The following is a 21,490-nucleotide window of genomic DNA, read 5'->3' as shown; positions in this document are numbered from 1 at the left end:
AAGTGATGTTTTGACCTCATAGTTCACATGAAAATGATGCTGTAAGCATAAAAAAATAAAAAAAAACAAAATCAAATACAGTGCATTCTCATCAGCAGAGCGGTACATGCCTGTTCTCCTTGCACATTTCATCGACATCGAAATTATAACTTCCTCGTCTTCCAAGTAGGTTGTCAGGCAGTTGGGTTACTTCTTGTAACTTTTCCCTGAAGAAGTCACATTCTGTCTGTACTTCACCAAGTTTTTCTTTTGTTGCCTGAATCTCTGTGTCTCGTTGTTTTATCTGTAATCACAACACAGATACCACATGGGTAAACAGAAGAATATAGTGATGTGGCACAAAAACTTCAGAGGTGTTGTTTGCTGAGAGGAAATACACTAAAGTTTGATGTTCACTTTGCCACAACGCTTCATCAAAGTTGTCACTGATAAACTACCAGAGGCAAAAATCTGATTTGGTAGAGGTTTCTGAAAAGCACAGTCATTTTTTTTTTCCTTGTAAATTTTAATTCAAAATTTAGTAACTTCCTCAAATTTGAATCAATGTTCATTATGGAAGAAATTTGTTAAGAAAAATCTCATCTCACAATTGGAAACACCGTAAATCCTCATTCCAAGGTGCTATGCAATAAATGAACATTTATTACAATTTACTGCCATACCAGTTCCTTCATGTCCTCCATCTGCTCTACCAGATGCTCTCTGTCACGCTTCATAAAGTGGTTGGGTGCAGAATTTTCATCATTGCTCCGCTGCTTTGCAAACATGTCTCTCCAAACCTGTGGAAAGATCGTGCATTCAATTACAAAAAATATATATTTTGCCTTTGGTATTTTTTGCCAAGGTCATGGAATCCATCATCGCAATTGATGTAAAATCCTTCCTTTTCTCAAACAGCCTCAACTCACGTCATCAATTCGGATCCAGACCTGGTCACTCTCCCTTGAACATGCTGCTTCTCTCTGAACAATGGTGGAGACCCTCAATATCAGACATAAGATCAGAGCCGTCTCTCTGGACACATCTCGAGCTTTTGATAGAATCTGGCGTCCTTCCTTTCTCTACAATCTGTCTGCCTATGAAATCCAAGGCTAACTTCACTCTTGGATTACCGACTTCCTCCACTCTCGTAATCCATGCGTGGCTCTCAACGGAACCCTTTCATCTCCTCTCCCTGTCAAGACTGGAGTACCCCAAGGTAGTGTTCTCGGCCCCATATTATTCCAAATCTTCAACAACGATCTCACTGACTGAAAATTCCTCTATATCTCTTCAACGACGACTCCACTCTCTGCCATGACATTTCTCATCCTTCTGACAAACAGACAGTAGCCTTTTTCCTCTCCTCAGACCTTGACAAAATCACAAACTGGTCAAACACAATTTTGCTTATGTATCCACATTGTCTACCCTTTGCATTATCCCTTACCCCTCATGATTACCTGCATCCCTTGTTTGTCTGTCGCTGCCTACTTTCTCCCTCTGCCCTGCTGTTGGTGTTTCCCCTTTGTCCTGCTGTTCCCTTTGTTATGTTGTGGCCTGATTTGTTTTCTGTAATCGCTCTTCCCTGAGCCGAGACCATGTGAATTAAAAAAAAAAAAACATTGCCTCAACAATGGTTGACCCCACCATTTGCGGCATTTTTCAGGAACATCTCCCCGGTGAATAGCGGGGTCCGACAATTGTATAGTGTCTGGCCAGAAGCGTTTTTCGGAAGTTTGGTGCAATTTCCTAAAAGTTGGAAGTGACATTTCATAATTTTTTTAAATTCATATTAAACTTGTCTACCTGTCATGCCGAGAGTGGTCACAATAAAATAGAAGCCTTATCAACCGTATTCACAATATTAAACAGGTTAATGGATGATTAAGAAATTTTTGTGTGTGATATATCATCCTCATAGGACATGTGATGATCACAACGCATCACCTTTAAATCATCATGAGCCTCAGCATTTTGTTGCTTCAAATTCTTGTTCTCCTCCCCGAGGACTTTGTTCTTCATTGTGAAGTGTTTTTCCAGATGGTCTCGTTCCATCTGTGAAGGGAATCCATCCAAACATCATTTTATAATTAAATGTTAATGTGTTTGCTATTTCTGATGGGTTTTTTTTTCGGTTGTGTTTGTAAAATCCGTTTAGGACTATCTACATATTATATAGGCAAAAAGGCATAATTACTGTCCCTCTTCCTCTCGTATGCCAGGTGCTAAACCTTTCACGTCCATCATCCTCCTCACCTTTTCAAACATTTTTTTTTTGCCAATACTCCTTACATCCCTCCCCCCCCCCCCCACTGTATCTATAATGCCACCACCTGGTCCCCACCTCCATTAAAACAGAAAGTTTACAAGAAGTTCACATTTAAAAAAGGCTCAAATGGTCTATAAAAGGCAATTATAAGGACAAAATCATGTATGAGCAAAAGGTACAAGAGATGTAAATGGAAAAACACTCAAAGTAAGATGTTGGTGTTACAATTTGCGAAAAGGAATCAGCTTCAAGGTTTCTCCTTGTCTTGAGATAGGAATTGATCAGGTCAGGTATGGGAGCATGTGCCAGAACAGCGCGTCGCTGCGTCCACTTTCCGCCGGTACTCCAGGGGCCTCCGTCTGGCCATCCCCCAGGCAGATGCCAGGCCCATCCCCATCTCCTTGAGATGATGGTCAACCTGTTGCAACCATGAGGCACGTGGTCGACCCACTGGCCTCCTCCACTCATGAGACTCCCTCGCTGAGAGAATCTGGTGAGCAGGATCAGAGTCACGAAAACGAGCCACATGTCCATACAGCCGCAGCTGACGCTCACGGACTATGCAGGTAACAAATCTCATCCGAGTCTCTCTCAGCAACCGCTCGTTGGACACAAAATCCGACCAGCGATAGCCAAGGATTCTCCGAAGAGACCTGGTACCAAAGGAATTAAGTCTCCGTCTCAGATCCTTGGTCAGAGTCCAAGTCTCACACCCATAGAGCAAGACTGGAAGTACCAAGGACCTGGAGACTCGGACTTTCGTCCTCCCGCACAGGTACCGGCAGCGCCACACCCCATGATCCAGTGAATCCATGACTCCCCAGGCCCGACCCAGACGTCTATTGACCTCTGACTCGCAGCCAGCAGAGACATGAATATCACTGCCAAGGTAAGTGAATCTCTCCACGACCTCAACATCCTCACCACAAACAGACACAGACAGGACAGCAGCATCCAAGATGTCACCGAAAGCCTGGATCTTAGTTTTGACCCAAGAAACCCGTAATCCCAACGGCTCCGACTCCTCATTCAGCACTTCGAGGGCCCCCAAAAGGATATCTAAAGTCTCCGCAAAGATGACTGCATCATCTGCAAAGTCAAGGTCCGAGATCTTGACATTCCCAAATGACGCACCGCAACTTGATCTCTCCGACATCCTCCCTAGAATCCAGTCCATACAAGTGCTGAAAAGTGTGGGGGCAAGTACACACCCCTGACGAACTCCAGTAACAACTGGAAATAAGTCAGAGATGGTACCACCACACTTCACAGCACTCTCAGTACCAGAGTAGAGTTCAGACATCAGATCGATCAGTTTTGGTGGCACCCCACGAAGACCAAGAATCCTCCAGAGGACATCCCGATTCACTGATTCAAACGCTTTACAGAGATCAACATAGGCTGCAAGCAGCCCCTGCCGAAACTCTCGTCTGCGTTCGGTGAGGACACGAAGTGCAAGGATACGGTCAATCGTTGACCTCTTTGGTGTAAAGCCTGACTGCTCTGGACGCTGGTGCTCAAGCAGATGGTGGCGAACCCTATCGAGAATTATCCGAGCAAAGACCTTGCCCGGCACTGAGAGCAGCGTCACCCCTCGGTAGTTGTTGCAGTCTTGGCGATCACCCTTCCCTTTCCAGAGAGGGACAACAAGGCCCCTCTTCCAGTCAGTTGGGATGATGCCTGTGTTCCAGGCAGAGCACAAAACTGCATGCAACGACACGAGTGCAGCATTTCCACCAGCCTTGAGAAGTTCGGCATGGATGCCACAGATCCCTGGAGCTTTGCCCCGTTTCAACTGGTTCACCGCTGCCCGTGTTTCCACAAGCGTAGGTGGACCACAGTTGATTCGAGGGTCAGCAACAGGGATTGTAACACCCTTGATGTCCAACTCGACAGTTGGGGGATCAGCCTGGTACAACCGCTCAAAGTAACCGGCCCAGCGGGCCTTCACTTCAGACTCCTCTGTCAAGAGCCTACCACTCTCTGCTCGAACTGCAGTGCTCCGAGGGATGGGCTTGGATGAACGTAATGTGCGAATTCCCCTGTAAGCGGGACGAGAATCACCTATCCACAGGTGATGCTCTACCCCCTCACAGATTCCTCGCACATAGGCCTCCTTGTCCACCCTCAGTGCACGTACAGTTTTACGCCTCAGCTCCCTGAACAGCTCAGCTCTGCCATTCAGCCTGGCCCTGCGACTCTGGTCAATGGTATCCAGTGTCCCTTGAGAGACAAAATTCTTCTTTGCCCTGCGGTGAGCTCCAAGGCATCCACCGCAACATCAAGGACGGTGGTCTTGAAGGCACTCCACAACTCTTCAGGACCCCCCAAAGTACCCAGACCCCCCAAATGTCCACTCAGCATGTTCGCAAACTCCTCAGCTACTCTCTCATCCCTGAGCTTGGCAACATCCAGCCTCGGCTGGGATGGTACCATTCTCTAGGATTTAAGGTGCAGCTTTAGAGTTGCTACAACAAGCCTGTGGTCAGTATTGAGGAACTGAGCACTCCGGTAGACCCTGCAGTTCTGGATCATCCTCCAACGACCATCAATGAGGACATGTTCAATCTCCTTTGCCACACCGCCAGCATTGGAATACCAAGTCCAGCGATGAGCTTGTGGGCGCTGAAACCATGAACCAGCCACCCTAAGTCCATGACTTCTTGCAAAGTCAAGGAACTTAGTGCCATTCTGGTTCATAGTTCCTGACCCATGGGGACCAACACACACCTCATAACCGTCCCTATCAGTTCCAGTCGATGCATTGAAATCCCCCAAGACTAGAAGTGTATCTCGTCTGGGGCACTGATCAACCACAGACTCGAGTGTGGCGTAGAATGCATCCTTCACGGTGAGATCACTCGCCTCAGTCGGAGCATAAACAGAGACCAGGGAAATGACACCTAAGGAGTGACGAATCCTTAATCTCATAATATGCTCGTTGACCGGTGTTACCTCAATTATCATTGGGGTCAGCTTATTGGACACAGCTACAGCAACTGCTTGGGTATGGTAACCATCAGAGCGACCAGACCAATAGTAGGTGTAACCACCCACCATTATCTCGCCGCAATCCAGTCTCCAAACCTCAGAGAAAGCTGCAATCCCGATGTCCAAACGCTTGAGCTCAGATGATAACAGAGACAGGTGATCATCCTCTCTTAGGGATAGGACATTCCAGGCACCCACCCGAAGGGACCGCCTCAGGTTAACCCAAGGAGACCGCCGTCTGGTGGACGACACCTCAGCACCACTCCGACACACTCTCCTGCAATCTGACCCAGGGATGTTACCCCGTGGTTTCGCTCCTATCAAAGATTGGGGGTCCCGAAGGCTTTGCCCCAATCCCATCATCCGGTGAGCTGCCCTGCGAAGGGAAGCTGCACAGGAGGTACTCCCACGGAGTGGGTTTTCAGATTTTTTTGCGTTTTTGCGTTTTGCGGAATGAAGGGTTTTACGGTGGCTGGAGTGCAAATCCTGCCACCAACCTCCTAATAAGAAGTGACCCAACTGCAGGAGGACGTCCGCAGACACAGTTGGGCACTAGATATGGATGGCCGTTGGCTCACAAGGAGCTCCTCCGCCCTTTGAATTGGTCAAAGCATTCAGAATGCGACAAAAAAAAAAGCAGGGACATCATCATTTTGGTATTAATATTACAAATGAACTCAAATTGTCTCATTACTTGTCATCCTTCCCAAAAATTATTCTCTTATTTTTGAGATAATACAATGGAGAAGACTCGACTCCAGCAAGTCAAGAGAAGACAAGTCAACAAGTCAAACAACAAGAGAAGACTCGAAGTCTTACGCGTTCTCCTCTCAAAGAAGTAATTGTGGATGGTGTTTGAATAAATAATGTGAATGCTTTTAACGGAACAAAAGCAAACTGAATTGACGTCTTTGTGCAAAATTTAAATGTATTTTCTAAGAATTCATAAAAATTAATGACTGATATGGCTTTAATTATGGTTTATAATGCTGAAGCAGGAGCACGGCAGAAACACATCCCAAACCGATGCTTGAAACGCAAGCTCGATGTACCCAAGCTTGACGCATTGGACATGAGTTTTTCAAGGATGACAAGTTTGTTGTTTTTAGATATCTTTATAAACAATGCCAATAGCTACATCCAAGCCACAAGAGTGTTGGTTACTAGAACAGCATATCAAAAGGAGTGAAATGGTGAAAAACACCACTGACGATGCAAGTAATCACTCGATAAGATCGAATGCTTCACCCAACAGATTCCCACCAAATATACCAATGGAAATATTGTGAAAAGTTTGCGTGAAAATTGGCAAAATTAGAAAAAGAAAACCCCGTCATTACCTGAATTTTGTCAACCAGGTGTTGACAGAGGTGTGCTGATTGCAGAAACAATGTCTTTTATCTTTGACCTTTCTTCTGTGAACATTTGGTTGAATAAATTCGTTGTAAATGTTTTTCCACCCACAGACATACTCGAGGCCTTACAAAGACCGTTTTTATGCCTCTGCTGACGAAGTCACCGGAGGCATGATGTTTCCGGGGTTTCCGTCCTTACGTCCGTCTGTGCTAATTTTCTCTGTTTTCTCTGCAACTGCTTATCCAATTGACACCAAATTTTCACCATAGATGTGATTACTAATGTGGAATGTTTTGATGATAATTATGATGTCATAGGTCATGTGGTGTGGCAGTCTTGTTGGAAAAAAAGGAAATACTTTGGACCTCAGTATCTCTGAAACCGCGTCATGGAATAAGTTGAAACTCGGCATATGTGAAGTACTCCCCATGGGAAATAATGTGATTTTTGATATCATCGGTGGCTTTGTTTTGATGTAATAATTGCATACATTGATCGCTTTGTCTGATCTGTATGAAAATTTTTGAGGGTCATCTCGGGCTCAACTGTATGGGGAAAAAAATTAATGACATCATCAGTTCTGTGATTCGGCAGCCATATTGTTTTTAACATAAAAAACCTTCAAAAATCCTTTTTCTCCGAAATGGCTGAAAAGATCGAGGTGAAACTTTATAGGTATGATTCCCTATCCATGAGGAGCCCAAATTTCTGCACCTATTATGTCATAGGTAACATGGTTTTGCAGCCATATTGGATTGAACGAAAACCTTAAAAAAATTCTTTCTCTTGAACCGCTTCAACAATTGATGTAAAATGTCATAATTATGATCTAGTGGTCATGGGGAATACGTTTTAAATTTCAACCTGATCGGATGCATAGTCTACTAGCAGCCAGAATTATTTAATATTTTGAATCTGGGTTCAGGGATTGAAATCAAACTTGGTGCAAGTTCGTATATAATGATGTAATAATGTGGGTGGAGGTATATCTGGTGACATCGCGATGTCGAAGAGTGCCCTTCCAGTTTTATTCTGCATTATCATGGATACTCAGACAGCATTAATATAACGTAGAAAAGAGTAACCCATTTCAACTGAATGGTGAATACACGAAACAGTTCACTGCATGATAAAGACAAATTTTGTGAATAAACATTTGCTGCACAGGATAGAATACAGGGACAAATGTACCTGGTGATGCTTTTTCGACTCAGCAGCTTTCTGCTTCAATATTTTAATCTCCTCTGCCTGAGCCATGTTTAGCTCCTTTGCCTTCTTCAATTCTTCAGCTAAATCCACCTAAGAAGAAAATCCATCACAAACACACACACACACACACCATTTTACGAGGAAATGCCATTGGACTGCTCATGAAAAGGTTCTGCTTTGGCTGTAAGAAACAATTTACGTATTACAAATGCATGTGGGAAATCCAAGAGAAGGAAAGACATTCATGGATTCATGGTATTGGATGGAGCCGTCATGGGGTTCTACTCTATATCCGTTATAATTGGCCCACACATGCTCATTCACAAAGAAGGTACGCAGGCAAGGCATTATGTACATAACACAAATAAACAAAAAGGGGGGTTATTCCTCCTTTCCATGCACGTTTCAGTAAAGGTATATTAAAGTGCACTTCTGAGCAGGCACCTAAGACAGCCATCGTCGCCTGCAGTGATAAGAAATACGAGAATTTTATGATTCCATCGCCCCGATGACTCAATAGATCAGTGGTTGAGCTTTTGACAAATTAGTGAGATTCCCTGAGTTCTACCTATCTCGGGTCCATTCATCTGACTCAATATGACATTAACAACAAAATTATTTCATGGAATGGGCCAAATAATTACAAACTTTTGGAATACCATCAGAAAATGTGTGACATCATAAAGTAATATTATAACATGTGGATTTTAGGGTGGTACGATGACCTCGAGTTATGTACATTCACCTCCAAGCTATCTTGCCTGGGTTTGAATCTCGTATCCAGCTATAAACTGTAATCCTGGTATTTTTCATGCAGGGTGAGGCATCAATGTGCGTGCGGTCCCTCAGATCCTGGACGTTAAATTGGACGTCCTGTCTCCTCGCATTAGTTGGTGGATGTTAGAGATCCCAAAGTGTCCTTCATGAAGAGATGGTAAGCTTTCGCCAGCACCATGGTCAAATTCCAAATTCCTGCGAGCTTCTTAAACGTCAGACCTTTTTTTAAGAATCAGGCAAAGGGCCGTCCCATCTACATCTACATGGTGATGACGGACTTTTTGTCATTTCTTTTCCTGTGATGCACTCTGATGAGATTCAATAGTCAGGTTATGAACCAGATGGGATAGGTTGTTAATAGCAAGCTGTTTGTAAAAGCATATGATTGTGCTCAGACATTCGTATGAACAACTCGTCATCACAAAGAGGTTGATACACTCCAAACTAGGACAGGATGCTTTTTCAAATGGGAAGGCAAAGCCGGAGCTTTCATTGATAAATACTGTACATGAAAGGCTTACGTCAATGTGATGTGCTGCTTCAGCTGCTTGTGATTTTTCTGTGGCACAATAAGAATTATAGTTAGTAATTATCACTTTTCCCTTTCCAAATGTATATAATTTCTTTAAATGCCTTATACACGTGCTCAGTGGCTCTGTTGAAGTTATGAACAGTTGTCACAGCTGCCACTCTTCTGATTTATAAAAAAAAAAGTATGCAACTCTGTAACCACATGTCTGTCAGTGTATTTCCTGGTGGTTTGCACATCAGGAATTAGTGATTACAACAAGATAATTTTTTCCCTATTTAAGGGCTGTTTTAAAAAAAACCCAAAAAAAACCCCACAGTTTATGGAAGTGATGACAATGTTTGTGAAGTGTAATTGGAGACAAAATCGAAGTTTGCTTCTAGCATGGTCCAGTCACAGCATCAAGAAGTTCTGAACTTGCTAGTGGAGATGAGGTAACACAGTCATAAAAGTTCACTTGGTCTCATGACCCCCTGTCCACTTGTCCTTTCATTTTTTCCATTCCTGTTGCATCACCCACTTTCAATGATTAACTCATTTTTTTTGTCCACCCCTTTAAGTTAAACCTCACTGTTCACTCGGGGCTTGTCAACTGTAGAAAAGGGATTTAATCTCCTGTCTGCACAGGAAAAAAAAAAAAGAGAGCCTTGTTTGAAATCTACTCAAGTTTAAGCATAATCCCTGTTCTCCAACTCTCCAACTTGTGAACATTTTGTAATACATTTCTTAAAACTTTTTTGTGTTTCTTAAAACTCACCATCTTGTGGCTCATTATGTGTATTGTTGTCCGTCTTCGGATTCGAATTGCTGCATAAAAGAAGAGACGATTGTTATTTTCTAAAAAAAAAAAAAATGGAGTGACAAAAGCATGCAAATCACAAATGTCTGAGAATATTCATCCGAGAAGAATAGTAACTATTATAAAATGTAAGCTTTATAATGCATCAAAACTGGAAACACAACTAGATATCCGATCACAAAGCGATTGCCAAGTGTAAGCCTCCCCCGACCAGGGGGGGGGGGTCTTGCCCTTGGCAATCTCCCACGACTTACCCTTGGCCCACAATCCAATGCTGGCTGTGGTTGGCAGCAAGTGCCCTGGAAGCATCAGGGGAAAGAGAGTGGCATCTGCATGTGTGAGAATTGTCCATTCAGCCTGTGGGTCACCCAGACAGCTCAGATGGCAGAGCACTGGGGTGGTTTTCCAGAGGACCTGGGTTTGATTCCTGGTCTGGGAATGTAATTTTTCCCACATATGTATATAATCTTTATTTCATGTTATATTATAATTTATAATACTTAACCTGAGCCACAGATGACTGTCTCAACTGTTCCATCAATACTATTCCAAAGATGTGGCCCATAATAACGTGGTGTATTAATCGAGTCTGATGTGCGAGTAAAAGGTAGAAATAAGTTATCTTGTGAACTAGTGAAAGGAGTGTGGATATCATGGACTGCTGTAGAGAAAGAGATTATTTTGTGGAAGGAGATAATCGATATGCTTGTGTATAAATATCCCTGCATGTAATTTATTGATGTCAAAAATTGTCAATGTGTTAAGTTTGGTGAAAAGAGGTGCAGTGTGGTCCCATGGATGAGAAAGGGTACAGATCCTTACAGCATACTTTTGAAAAACTGAGACTGAGTGTAGCTGATTGTTACAAGAGCATGCCCAGATAATGTTACAGTCGTTTAGGAAACGAAGAATAAAATATAAGGAGGAAGGAAGGTATGAAGTTTCGACAGTACGCCTGTGTTTCGAGAAATAATCTTTGCAATCGATGAAATGTGATTAGTCCAGCTAAGTTTGTCATCCATGGCAACACCTAAAAATGTTGTCGAATGAACAAAAGTACTGCAATGGGTTCATTGTCAATATAGATAGAAGAAATAGTGTCAGCCAGAGATTTGGTGGATTTGCTGAATAAATTGCACTTAGTTTTCTCCCAAGGGACACTGGATGGTATTGACCAGACGCAGGACCAGGCTTAATGGCAGAGCTGAGCTGTTCAGAGAATTGAGGCTTAAAACTGCACGTGCGCTGAGGGCAGACAAGGAGGTCTATGTGCGAGCAATCTGTGAGGGGTAGAGCATCACCTGTGGTCAAATGATTCTCGTCCTGCTTACAGAGGAATTTGGGAATTGCGTTCCTCCAAGCCCGTCCCTCGGTGTACTGCAATTTGAGCAGATGGTGGTGGGCTCTTGATGGAGGAGTCTGAAAATGAAGACCTGCTGGGCCGGTTACTTTGAGCGGCTGTACCAGGCTGATCCACCAGCTGTCGAGTTGGATGTCAGGGGTGTTACTTTCCCAATTGTTGATGCTCCACTCAAATGTGAACCACCTTCATTTGTGGAAACAAAAGCTGCGGTGAACCGGTTGAAATAGGGTCAAGCTCCTGGGATCTGTGGCATCCATGCTGAACTTCTCAAGGCTGGTGGATATGCTGTACTCATGTCGTTGCATGAAGTTCTGTGCTCTATTTGGAATACAGGCATCATCCCAACTGATTGGAAGAGGGATCTTGTTGTCCCACTCTGGAAAGGGAAGGGTGATCACCAGGACTGCAACAATTAATGAGGGGTGATGCTGCTCTCAGTGTATGGCAAGGTCTTTGCTCAGATCATTATTGATAGGTTTCACCACCCTCTGCTTCAGCATCGGTGCCCAGAAGCAGTCGGGCTTTACACCAAAGAGATCAACAATTGACCGTATCCTTGCTTTTTGGGTCTTCACCAAATGCAGATGAGAGTGTCAGCAGGGGCTGCTCGCAGTCTTTGTTGATCTTCACAGAGTGTTTGATTCAGTGAATTGGGATGCCCCCTGGAGGATTTTGCCCCCTGGAGGAGATTTTTAATGTCCACCAACTTGACCGACTTTTGTTTCTGGACATTTTCGTTTATGGACATTTATAAATAATTTTGTGGTTTTTTTTACAGGAAATTTGGTACTAATAGAGGCTAAGGCCCTGTTCTTCATTGTACGACCCACAAGCCACTAGTGGCTCCTGGTGGTCTAAAGTGCAGCCCCTGACGTGCAGCCGATAATACACAAATGTGAAAACGCCCCATCACAATCCACCATAAATGGTGTCAAATTGACCCAATGGTTTCAAATGAGTGTTCCATCGTGAAGCATAAAAGTAACATAACTACATCAGGATGTTGTTGCAGTATACAAACAATTATGCTTGCAGTCCAGTTGGTTAACCGCGACGAAGAAGACTATGTGGAGGCGGGGCCGAGTAGCAGCCATTATGGAGTCCTGCAGGTGGTGTGGCAGCTCTCACACTGATGTCTTTCCGTCAAAAGTGGCCCCTCTCGAAACTAATCATGAAGACCACTGTGCTAAGGGGTTGTCTTTTTGTACATATCTCATTCAACACATACATAGCTGTCTACTCTTCCTCCTAATGTCTAGAATGGGTATCATGTCAACTTTCTCTTTTTCCATCAACTATTCTGAACTCCTTCAAGACGTATTTTGGTGCTTTTCTTTCAAAACAAAATGTATCTGTGTTGTCGTTCTTCTATAAGCCTTGACTCTGCACACAAAAAAGCTCTTTCTGAACCCGACCATCACCATCTTGGCGGTCCAAAGTTTGTCCGATCGTTGTTGTTGTTGCTCTTCCTGCTGTGTCATATCCACAAGATTCTAATGCGTGACCTGGAATCAAAATGAAAATGAATCTATTGCATGACTTCGTTAAGAATCTAATGCGAGACTTAGTACAAAATTAAATATTTTTATTTGATTGCGCCTTACAACCAAAAGTAAAGTCTGGAGATTAAAGGAGAGAGAGGCACGTGCCATGTCTGCCCTGTCTGCCATGTCTCACAGCAAGAGAAAGGGACAGGCATGGGAGAAGAGAACACGTCATCACGCCCATTATAAGAATCATGATGCTTATGTGGAAGAGGAGTGATTGATCACTCATGTAACTGATCTCTTGTTTTCCAACTATTCTTTTTGATCCAAAAAAAAAAGAAATTATTTCCTGAAATTTCTATTCAAGAGTTTCTCAGTTGCACTTTGTGTAAACTTTAACTAACCAGTAATACGTGCTCCGCCTAGGATTGAAATATGGGGTCAGTGAATCACTTACTCGAGCATGGGAGAGGATCGTGGAAACCGATGCATGTTTTTAATCGACAAAATACATTTATACATGTAGAGAATTTGCTTATTTTTGTATGAAATGTTATCATTTTCACTCACAATTAGCGTGACTACAGGACATAGTTGTAGACAGAAGTGATTTTCACCCAAACTTGAATTAAATACATTTTTTTTCAGCATAGGAATCATTTCCTACCCTAAATACCCCTTCCCTATGGCGGTGGTCAGAGGTTAAACCACTTGCGTTATGCAATGTGTTCAGGCGAAAATTGTAAGTCGTCTCCCCACCCTCACGCGATGGGGGCAGGGAAAGGATATCATTTGTGCTCCTGACCAGACCCTGAGTACCCTGAGCACGTATGCAGATTTTGGAGAAATTGGCAAACCAGTTTTTGATTCTATAAGGTTCATATATCCGGTATATATCCAGAGAGTTGCCAAATTTTAGTATGAAGGTGTGCATCGCATTCATAAGTGCCATTATATTTACTATTTACTAAGAAAGACTTGACATGAGACAGCCTTTGGGGATGCCTTGGAATCGTGTAAACACAGTTTAATTGTCCTGCGGCATACCTCTGAAGAGCCCGCGCTTTTAGTTTTTGTTTTTTCATCATTAGAGTTTGAATGTGTATGTACTATTGCCTGCTCAGAGATTGCGACCAGCAACAGGCCACACTCACATGACCATGCCCAAAGAGGCAGAAACCACACACCACAAGTCTTGGAGCAAGGTGAAGCCTGAGCTTTTCACTGTTGGGGTAAACAGACAATTTAATCAAATACTAGTGGAACAAGACTTGTGCCAGAATGTTTGTAAAAGAAAAGTAATTATTTTTTAACCAAATTAACCAGATTACTTTAAACCTTTACTTAACTAAGCAAATACACAGAAAGATGCCGACTACTGGAGGAAAAAAGGAAAGCTGACGTTTTGGGCATTAACCCTTTGTGAGAGTAAAATACGTCTCTTTGCTTTGACGAAAGGTTCATTCAAAAATTTGCTTCCTTTGGTGTTCAGTTTACCTTTGTTGATGTTAATTATAATGGATAGAATGAAAGCATAACTTGATCAACATTCCTTTGAATTTGATCCATTACATTATCCAATCCACAATTCTCTGGCTGCCACTGGAAGAGATGCAGTCCCTGGAACTCCCGAGCCTTACTATCTGCCATAACTTTCTATGATAATATCATCATGAACTTTCCATGATAACAGCACCAACTGCTCGCCACAGTCTGGACAATAATGAGCTGCACCGAGTTCATCACATATTACAAGGTTTTCATAATGAGCTCCATGGGGTATGGCTCCAAATTCTAGGCTGCTGCTCCTGCTTCCCACCTCGCTCCTCTTCAGGTGGTCAAAAACAAGGTATTCCCCACCTTTGGAATATCAAGACAAGAGCTGCATTTTGAAGGGCTGTCACTCTGCTGGAGGCTGTAAGTTGGTGGGCTCTCGATTGTACATAAGCTAACATCTGGCCTTGCTTCTTCTGCCCTCTCCCACTACTCAGTGGCTCTTGTGCTTCATTTTGTTTTCCAACATAATGTAGAGAACCATTTATAATCATGAATTCCTTCAAGTAAACAGATGAAATATTTACAAGATTTAACATTTCCCAACAAGCCAACAAACTGTTATTTACCTCGGAGATTTTTTCCTGGAAAAACTTCCATCTTCCTTTTTTGATTGTTGTTGGCCCTGATTGGTGGAGGATTTTGAACTCGCAGAGTTGCCCTAAAAAAACACAAAAACATATTTGAAAATCTTCAATGGACTAAAACTGCATTGAAATGTATTTAACTTCATTTACATTCATCTGCTTCGGCATGCATTTTAATCCTTCAAAATTTCCAACACTCTCAACACCCCGAAGGTGACAAGACTGCAACGTGATAAGAAATCATTCGTTTAAACTTTTCGTTCATTCCAGTGTTGTCATTGAACAAAATGGTAAATACACGTTGTCCCCGTTTATAACGAGACTCGGTTGTAATGGTGAGAGCGTCCGCTCTGAGTCTGACAGGTCGGCTGTTTGAACCCTTGTCTCACTGTACCAAAAACTTCAAAAATGTTACAAGGTACTTCCTTCCCTGATGCTCAGCATTTGAAAGGACAAAGTATGGACAATCATAAGTTAGCAATAAAAATGCACCCTTTTATGGGCCTCATGGCCTTCTGTGTTGAAGTTCCTTGAAAGGGAACGATTGATTATAACAACGAGCAGAGTATCCGCCCGACGGATGGTCTGGTTCCAGGCATACAACACATTCTTCTGATAAACCCCTATATTTGGTGGTGTATAGGCAAAGGACTGATGCCACAATCACTCCTGAAAATAAATTTTAAAACCGGGTTACGTACATGAAGAAAAACCATGGGTACTGCCAATGTGCATAATATATAATACACTGGTTATATAACTCGGATAATTCGAATTGCACTGGCCCATAGGCTGACACCAGAGGTGTGAAGCCTGAGACCTGTATAAGTTTCTGTCACCTTCACAAGGCCATGACACCTGTCGGCTCCAACCTTTCGGTATTTGATGATCTTTTTAACAGTCGCTTCGGTTGTTTTGCATTGAATTAAAAACTTATAGGGAGGGCATGGCGATTGTGAATATGACGCTTCCAAAGGAATCCTCAGGTGACCAAAATGGTGGATGTATGATTTTTTTTTTTCGTTACAATTGTGGGTGGCATCAGGCCAGCAGTCCCACCAATGGGTTTAGTGCAGACATACAGTACATATAAACACTTGCTCTATTATATATATAGATAAGCATGGAATATGACACTACCAAGAAATCATTATTGATTGCATTTTGTAAAGAAAATCTTCGATGCCCTGTTGTTGTCCCCATCCCTCCCACTAAGTCTTATTACCTCCACTACCGAAGGCGGACACGTTATGTTTTCACCCCTGTTTGTTTGTCTGTCTGTCTGTGAGCAGGATATCTCAAAATGTTGTCGACGGATTCAGACAAAACCTGGTGGACAGGTTGGATGTGTGACCAGGACGAATAATTTTCATTTTGGTGAAGATCCGGAATCGGATCCGGATACCACAATTTTTTTTAAAGTAATTCTTCGCCAAAAACAATATACAGCACGATATCTCAAAAAGTTATGGACAGGTTTTGACAAAACTTAGTGGATGTGTTGGGGAGATGACACGAACAAGCCGATTAGATTTTGGTTCAGGAGAGATGCAGATCTGGCCGATAAGTGGGATATAAAACGGAAACTGTTCAGCCTGGGGGATGTATGCGCTCTTCCGAGTGCCATTCTACTTTGTTCTGTTTTGCCACGCGTCGCTCTATGAGTGATTTTTCATTTGTTTGTCAATTGCCTACAGGTCACAATTTTCAACCCATTTTTATGAAACTTCACCACCGAGTAGAGCTCGTCACAGCTAGAAGGCTACTATTGAGGTCAAAAGGTCAACAACTTTAATTTCTAAAATCCTCAATTTTCATCCGATTTACTTGTAGTTTGAAGAGGATTTGAAAATCAGGTCATTGAATTCAACCACCAATTATTTTTGAGGTCAACATGGGCCAAAAGGTCAACAAAAGCCAGATTTCTAAAATTGTCACTTTTCATCGGATTGACTTGAAATTTGAAGAGGAGTTGCAGATTTGTTCATTGAAATCATCCAACAATTATTTTTGAGGTCAACGTAGACCAAAAGGTCAACATAGGCCAAAGGTCAACAATGTAAGTGAAATTTCTAAACTCAATTTTCATCCCATTGACTTGAAATTTGAAGAGGATTTGCATATCAGGTCGGTGTGTTCAACGAACAAGTATTATTGAGGTCAACACAGACCAAAAGGTCAACACTGGCCAAAAGGTCAACATAGGCTAAAAAGTCAACATAAGCCAAGCTTCTAAAATTGTCAACTTTTATCTGATTGACTTAACAGTTGAAGAGTATTTACATGTTTGTTCTTTGAATTCAACCACCAATTATTTTTAAGGTCAAATTTGTTTGAAGGATTTTGCAAGTATCGTTCTATGCATGACATCTTCCTTGAATCCGGATCAGGCTACGAGAATTTTTAAAGTGATTCTTCACCATTCCGAGATGGGGCCAAAAACGATATATAGCACGGTATCTCAAAAAGTTGTGGACAGATTCGGATGAAACTTGGTGGGCAGATTGGGTGTGTGACAAGGACGAAATGATTCAACTTTCATGAAGATCTGAATCAAGATCTGATACGAGACTTTTTTGTGATTCTTCACCAATGAGTGATGGGGCTAAACTGATATCGATCACGATATCTCAAAAAGTTGTGGACAGATTCGGACAAAAAAAAAATCCTCTTTTTTGTCCTGCTTATGGAACAAACTCCCACACTCTCTTCAATCCCACTCCTCCCTCTAGATCTTTAAAATAGCTGTCACCATCATCTCATATTTTCCTCCATCCAAAATGTTGATCTTTATAAGCCCCGTTAATCCCCCCCCCCCCCCAAACGCACCACCTTCAAATTCCCTGTTTTTCTTCTTGAAGGACCCTATTGTACAATCTTATTTACCCCGTGTACCCCACCCCATCCTTCTCCCTTCCACAGATTCCCTCTCCCACCCCTCTTGTCTCCTGCCTTGTTATACGTTTCTGTGTATTAACTCTTACATGAGCCTCGACTTGGTATACAATGAAAAGTAAAAAACATAAACAAGAAAAAGAGCAATCAGAGATTGCAGACCCTCGCCAGGACTTATTTCGTGTGGTGTATTTTGTGTGGTGTTTGTGTACTGGTGTGTTGTGTAATCAATAAGAGACATAATTAGAACTGCCACTTTATAACTGCTGGCAGTGATGACAGGGTACCAAGATGTCCCACTTTGATTGGACACCTGACCCTGATCCATGACGTTTTTCATTGTTATTCAATTTAATTTAGAATGGGATTAAAATTAATTCAATTCAAATGAAATGGATGACCAAAGAGGTACAGTCCTGCAATGGAGTAATCAGAAGGAACCTGAACAAGCAAAAAAGCAAAGATGAAGTCATCAGGAGGAACCTGGATAGGATTCACATTTTAGCTGCTACTCCTCTACCATCAAACCCATCCAGGCACAGCCAAGTGAGCCTTATTGAAAAATAATAATAATAATAATAATAATAATAATAATAATAATAATAATAATAAAAATAAAAAAATAACCCAGATCAAAAAACTAAATAATCATGGCTGCCAGACCATGTGCTGCACCAAGTTAAAGTTTAAAACATGTATTCCACATCCCTACTCGATTATAATTGTGAAGTTTAATGTGGATTGATTTAACAGTGACAGAGAAAATGCTATTTAATATTTTTCTTCAATCCAATATGGCTGCCAAACCGTGGAACCGATTCCTTGGTGGTCGTATGGAAGCTTAACTGCCGGGGTAGCTATCATTTATTTAAGCGTGACTGTGTCACTGATGCAGTGCCCCTCTACCAGTACACACACTGGAACTGGTACTCATTTCGCCGACCTCGGAAGGATGACAGGCTGAGTCAACCCCCTGGTGTATTAATTCAGCGGCCGACGGGGCTTGAACTCAGGACACTAGGATCCCAAGCCACCACCCCAACCACTGAACCAACACCAGGCTAACCTATTCCTTCAATTCTTCCTTCACAAAATTGTACACCCAAAACTTGGGGAACATTTGTGTGAAGTTTCCCTCGATCTGTCCAGCCGTCCAGGAGAATAATATATTTATAGGTTTCATGGTAAATCCAATATGGCTGTCAAACTATGTGACATATGATGTCATATGTGTACTTTTGTTCCTCATGGATAGGCGCTAATAGGTGTCAAGTTTCGCCTCGATCTGTTCAGCCACTTCAGAGAGACCATTTTATCCCAGGATGACCCTCAAAATTTTTCAAACTAATCACATGCAGCGTTCTACATATGCAATTATGACGTCATAACGAAGGCACCTATGACATCATAAAAAAAAATCAGTCCTATTCCCCATTAGGAGTACTTACAATGTGTCGTTTCAATTTTTTCCTTCGTGCAGTTTCCAAGATACAGACGTTCAAATTGATTCCGTTTTTCCAACATGGCTGCCACACGTCGTGGCCTATGATGTCATAATTATGACCAAATCAGTGGTTGCACCGATGGTGAAAATTTTGTCTCAATCCGACAAACAGTTGCGGAGAAAAACAAGAAAGTTCTGTGCAGACAAAGACAGACAGACAGACAAACAGACAGACAGACAAACGGACCCAAACGCAATACCCTCTCCTTCGGCAAGGTTAAAAATTAAAAAAAAAACTTGGTGGACAGGGTCGGTTCACGACAAGGACAAATTGTTCGATTTTGGTGAGCATCCGGATCTGGGTCGGAATATTTTAAAAAAGTGATTCTTCACCATTGAGAGATTGGGTAAAAATGGATACATAGCACGATGTTGAAAAAGGTTGTGGACGGATTCGGACGAAACTTGGTGGATGAGTTGGGGAGGTGACAAGAACAAGCCAATTAGATTTTGGTTCAGGTTGGTAGATGCATGCTGGCAGGACGGCCAAGAGGTACGCACACTCACATCAAAAAGCTGTCTACCCTGGGTTTGAATCCCAACCCAGCTATCAACTGTCATCCCGACGTTTCACAGGCAGGACGAGGGATCAATGTGTGCGCTGTCTTTTGGATGGATGAGAGCATCCCATCTGCCGACATTACAGATGGTATACGTTAACGATCCCACGGTGCCCTTGGCTAAGAGGAGGTGAGCAGTTTCTGGAAACATGGAAAAATTCCAAATCGTTTCCTTAACTACTGCTGGGAAGGCAGTAGTAAACCAGCTGGTAGTGGTAAACCACCCGGGTAACAACCCTTACCAGACCTGGTTCGGTGCAGCATCGACGCTCCATGGTACATTATGGTGAGCTCCATTAGATTGGACTCGGGATTGGGATTGACGTGCTGAGGACTCGAGGCCTCGTTGTGAGAACATTTCAACGTCGCCCGGAGGCCCAACAAGTCCAGCGCGCGGGATGAACCGATCTTGTCCATAACAACGAATAACAATTTAAACATCATTTTCACCCTTAAAAAGTGTAACTCGTCTTACCATGATCACGAACTCGATCGATGTCTTTCCTTGTCGTGCTTTCTCGAGGTGCTCTATCCTCGAGGTCCAGCCTCTATCGAGCACAACTCAATAAACACGAATGACGAACAGTCATTGTGACGTCAGCTTTTATTGTTTCCACGGTAACCGATAAACAAAGTTGGCTCCGCCCACAATGAACGATTTTTGCGATTCATCAACTTCTCAGTTTTTTATCATCGAGAAATTACAAGTTTCAACAAAATGATCAATTTATATTCGTCCTTTATATAACACAATAAGATTTATCATGAATACGCACGATGTGAGGAGTAAATCACAGGAAGCTGTATTTTCGTATTAAACAGGTGTTTGTACTTTAATGTGGTTGCACTTTAAATGTGAACATTATTCATACTATAATTCACCGATTATGTCCGCTCGAGACTCCGAAACGGCTGAACGGATCATCGCCATTTTCGGTGTGCGGGTGCTCTGTGGTCTAATGAACATCATGGGCGATGTGAGATCGCGTCACACGGACAGGTTTGGGAAATTTTGGCGATTTTCTAATTTTTACATTTGTTTGCATGGCGACGTGTGACGTCACCGCTGAGGCGTAATGACATCATCGGTCATTCGCTAACGTCATTACGTCAGTCGTCGACAGACCGTCACCGCTGAGGCGTAATGACGTCATGAAATCATCGGTCATTCGCCAACGTCATTACGTCTCATTGACAGACCGTCACTGCTGAGGCGTAATGACGTCATGGCATCATCGGTCATTCGCTAACGTTATTACGTCTCATTGACAGACCGTCACCGCTGAGGCGTAATGACGTCATGGCATCATCGGTCATTCGCTAACGTTATTACGTCAGTCGTCGACAGACCGTCACCGCTGAGAGGCGTAATGCACATGCTGAACTACCTCAGAAGGTGAATTTGACACATAAAATATAACAAGAAACATTGTGTCATCGTCATACTTCATCATCATCATCATCATCATCTCGTCACACACACACACACACACACACACACACACACACACACACACACACACACACACACACACACACACACACACACACACATACTGTAATTCACCCATTATGTCCGCTATGGACTCCGAAACGGGTGAACGGGTCAACACGGTGTTGATATACAG

General features: G+C 42.7%; 1 protein-coding gene across 1 annotated transcript; it reads right to left on the bottom strand.

Moving 5' to 3' along the window:
* Positions 1-91: 91 nt before the first annotated feature.
* On the bottom strand, positions 92-20,434 carry LOC147014460 (coiled-coil domain-containing protein 149-B-like). Its single transcript, XM_085850607.1, has 8 exons — positions 20,338-20,434; positions 14,886-14,977; positions 9,871-9,920; positions 9,106-9,143; positions 7,790-7,897; positions 1,930-2,037; positions 663-779; positions 92-283 (listed from the first exon to the last, which is right to left on the bottom strand). The coding sequence occupies exons 1-8, from the start codon at positions 20,338-20,340 to the stop codon at positions 92-94; spliced, it is 708 nt and encodes a 235-aa protein (XP_085706733.1). The 5' UTR covers positions 20,341-20,434.
* Between the last annotated feature and the right edge of the window lie 1,056 nt (positions 20,435-21,490).

Source organism: Eptatretus burgeri, chromosome 13 (genome assembly GCF_056783735.1).
Source record: "Eptatretus burgeri isolate ZD-2024b chromosome 13, Ebu_testis_v1, whole genome shotgun sequence".
NCBI classification, from domain to species: Eukaryota; Metazoa; Chordata; class Myxini; order Myxiniformes; family Myxinidae; genus Eptatretus; species Eptatretus burgeri.
Note: the sequence above shows the minus strand (reverse complement) of the source record. Positions and strands in the feature narration are given on the sequence as shown.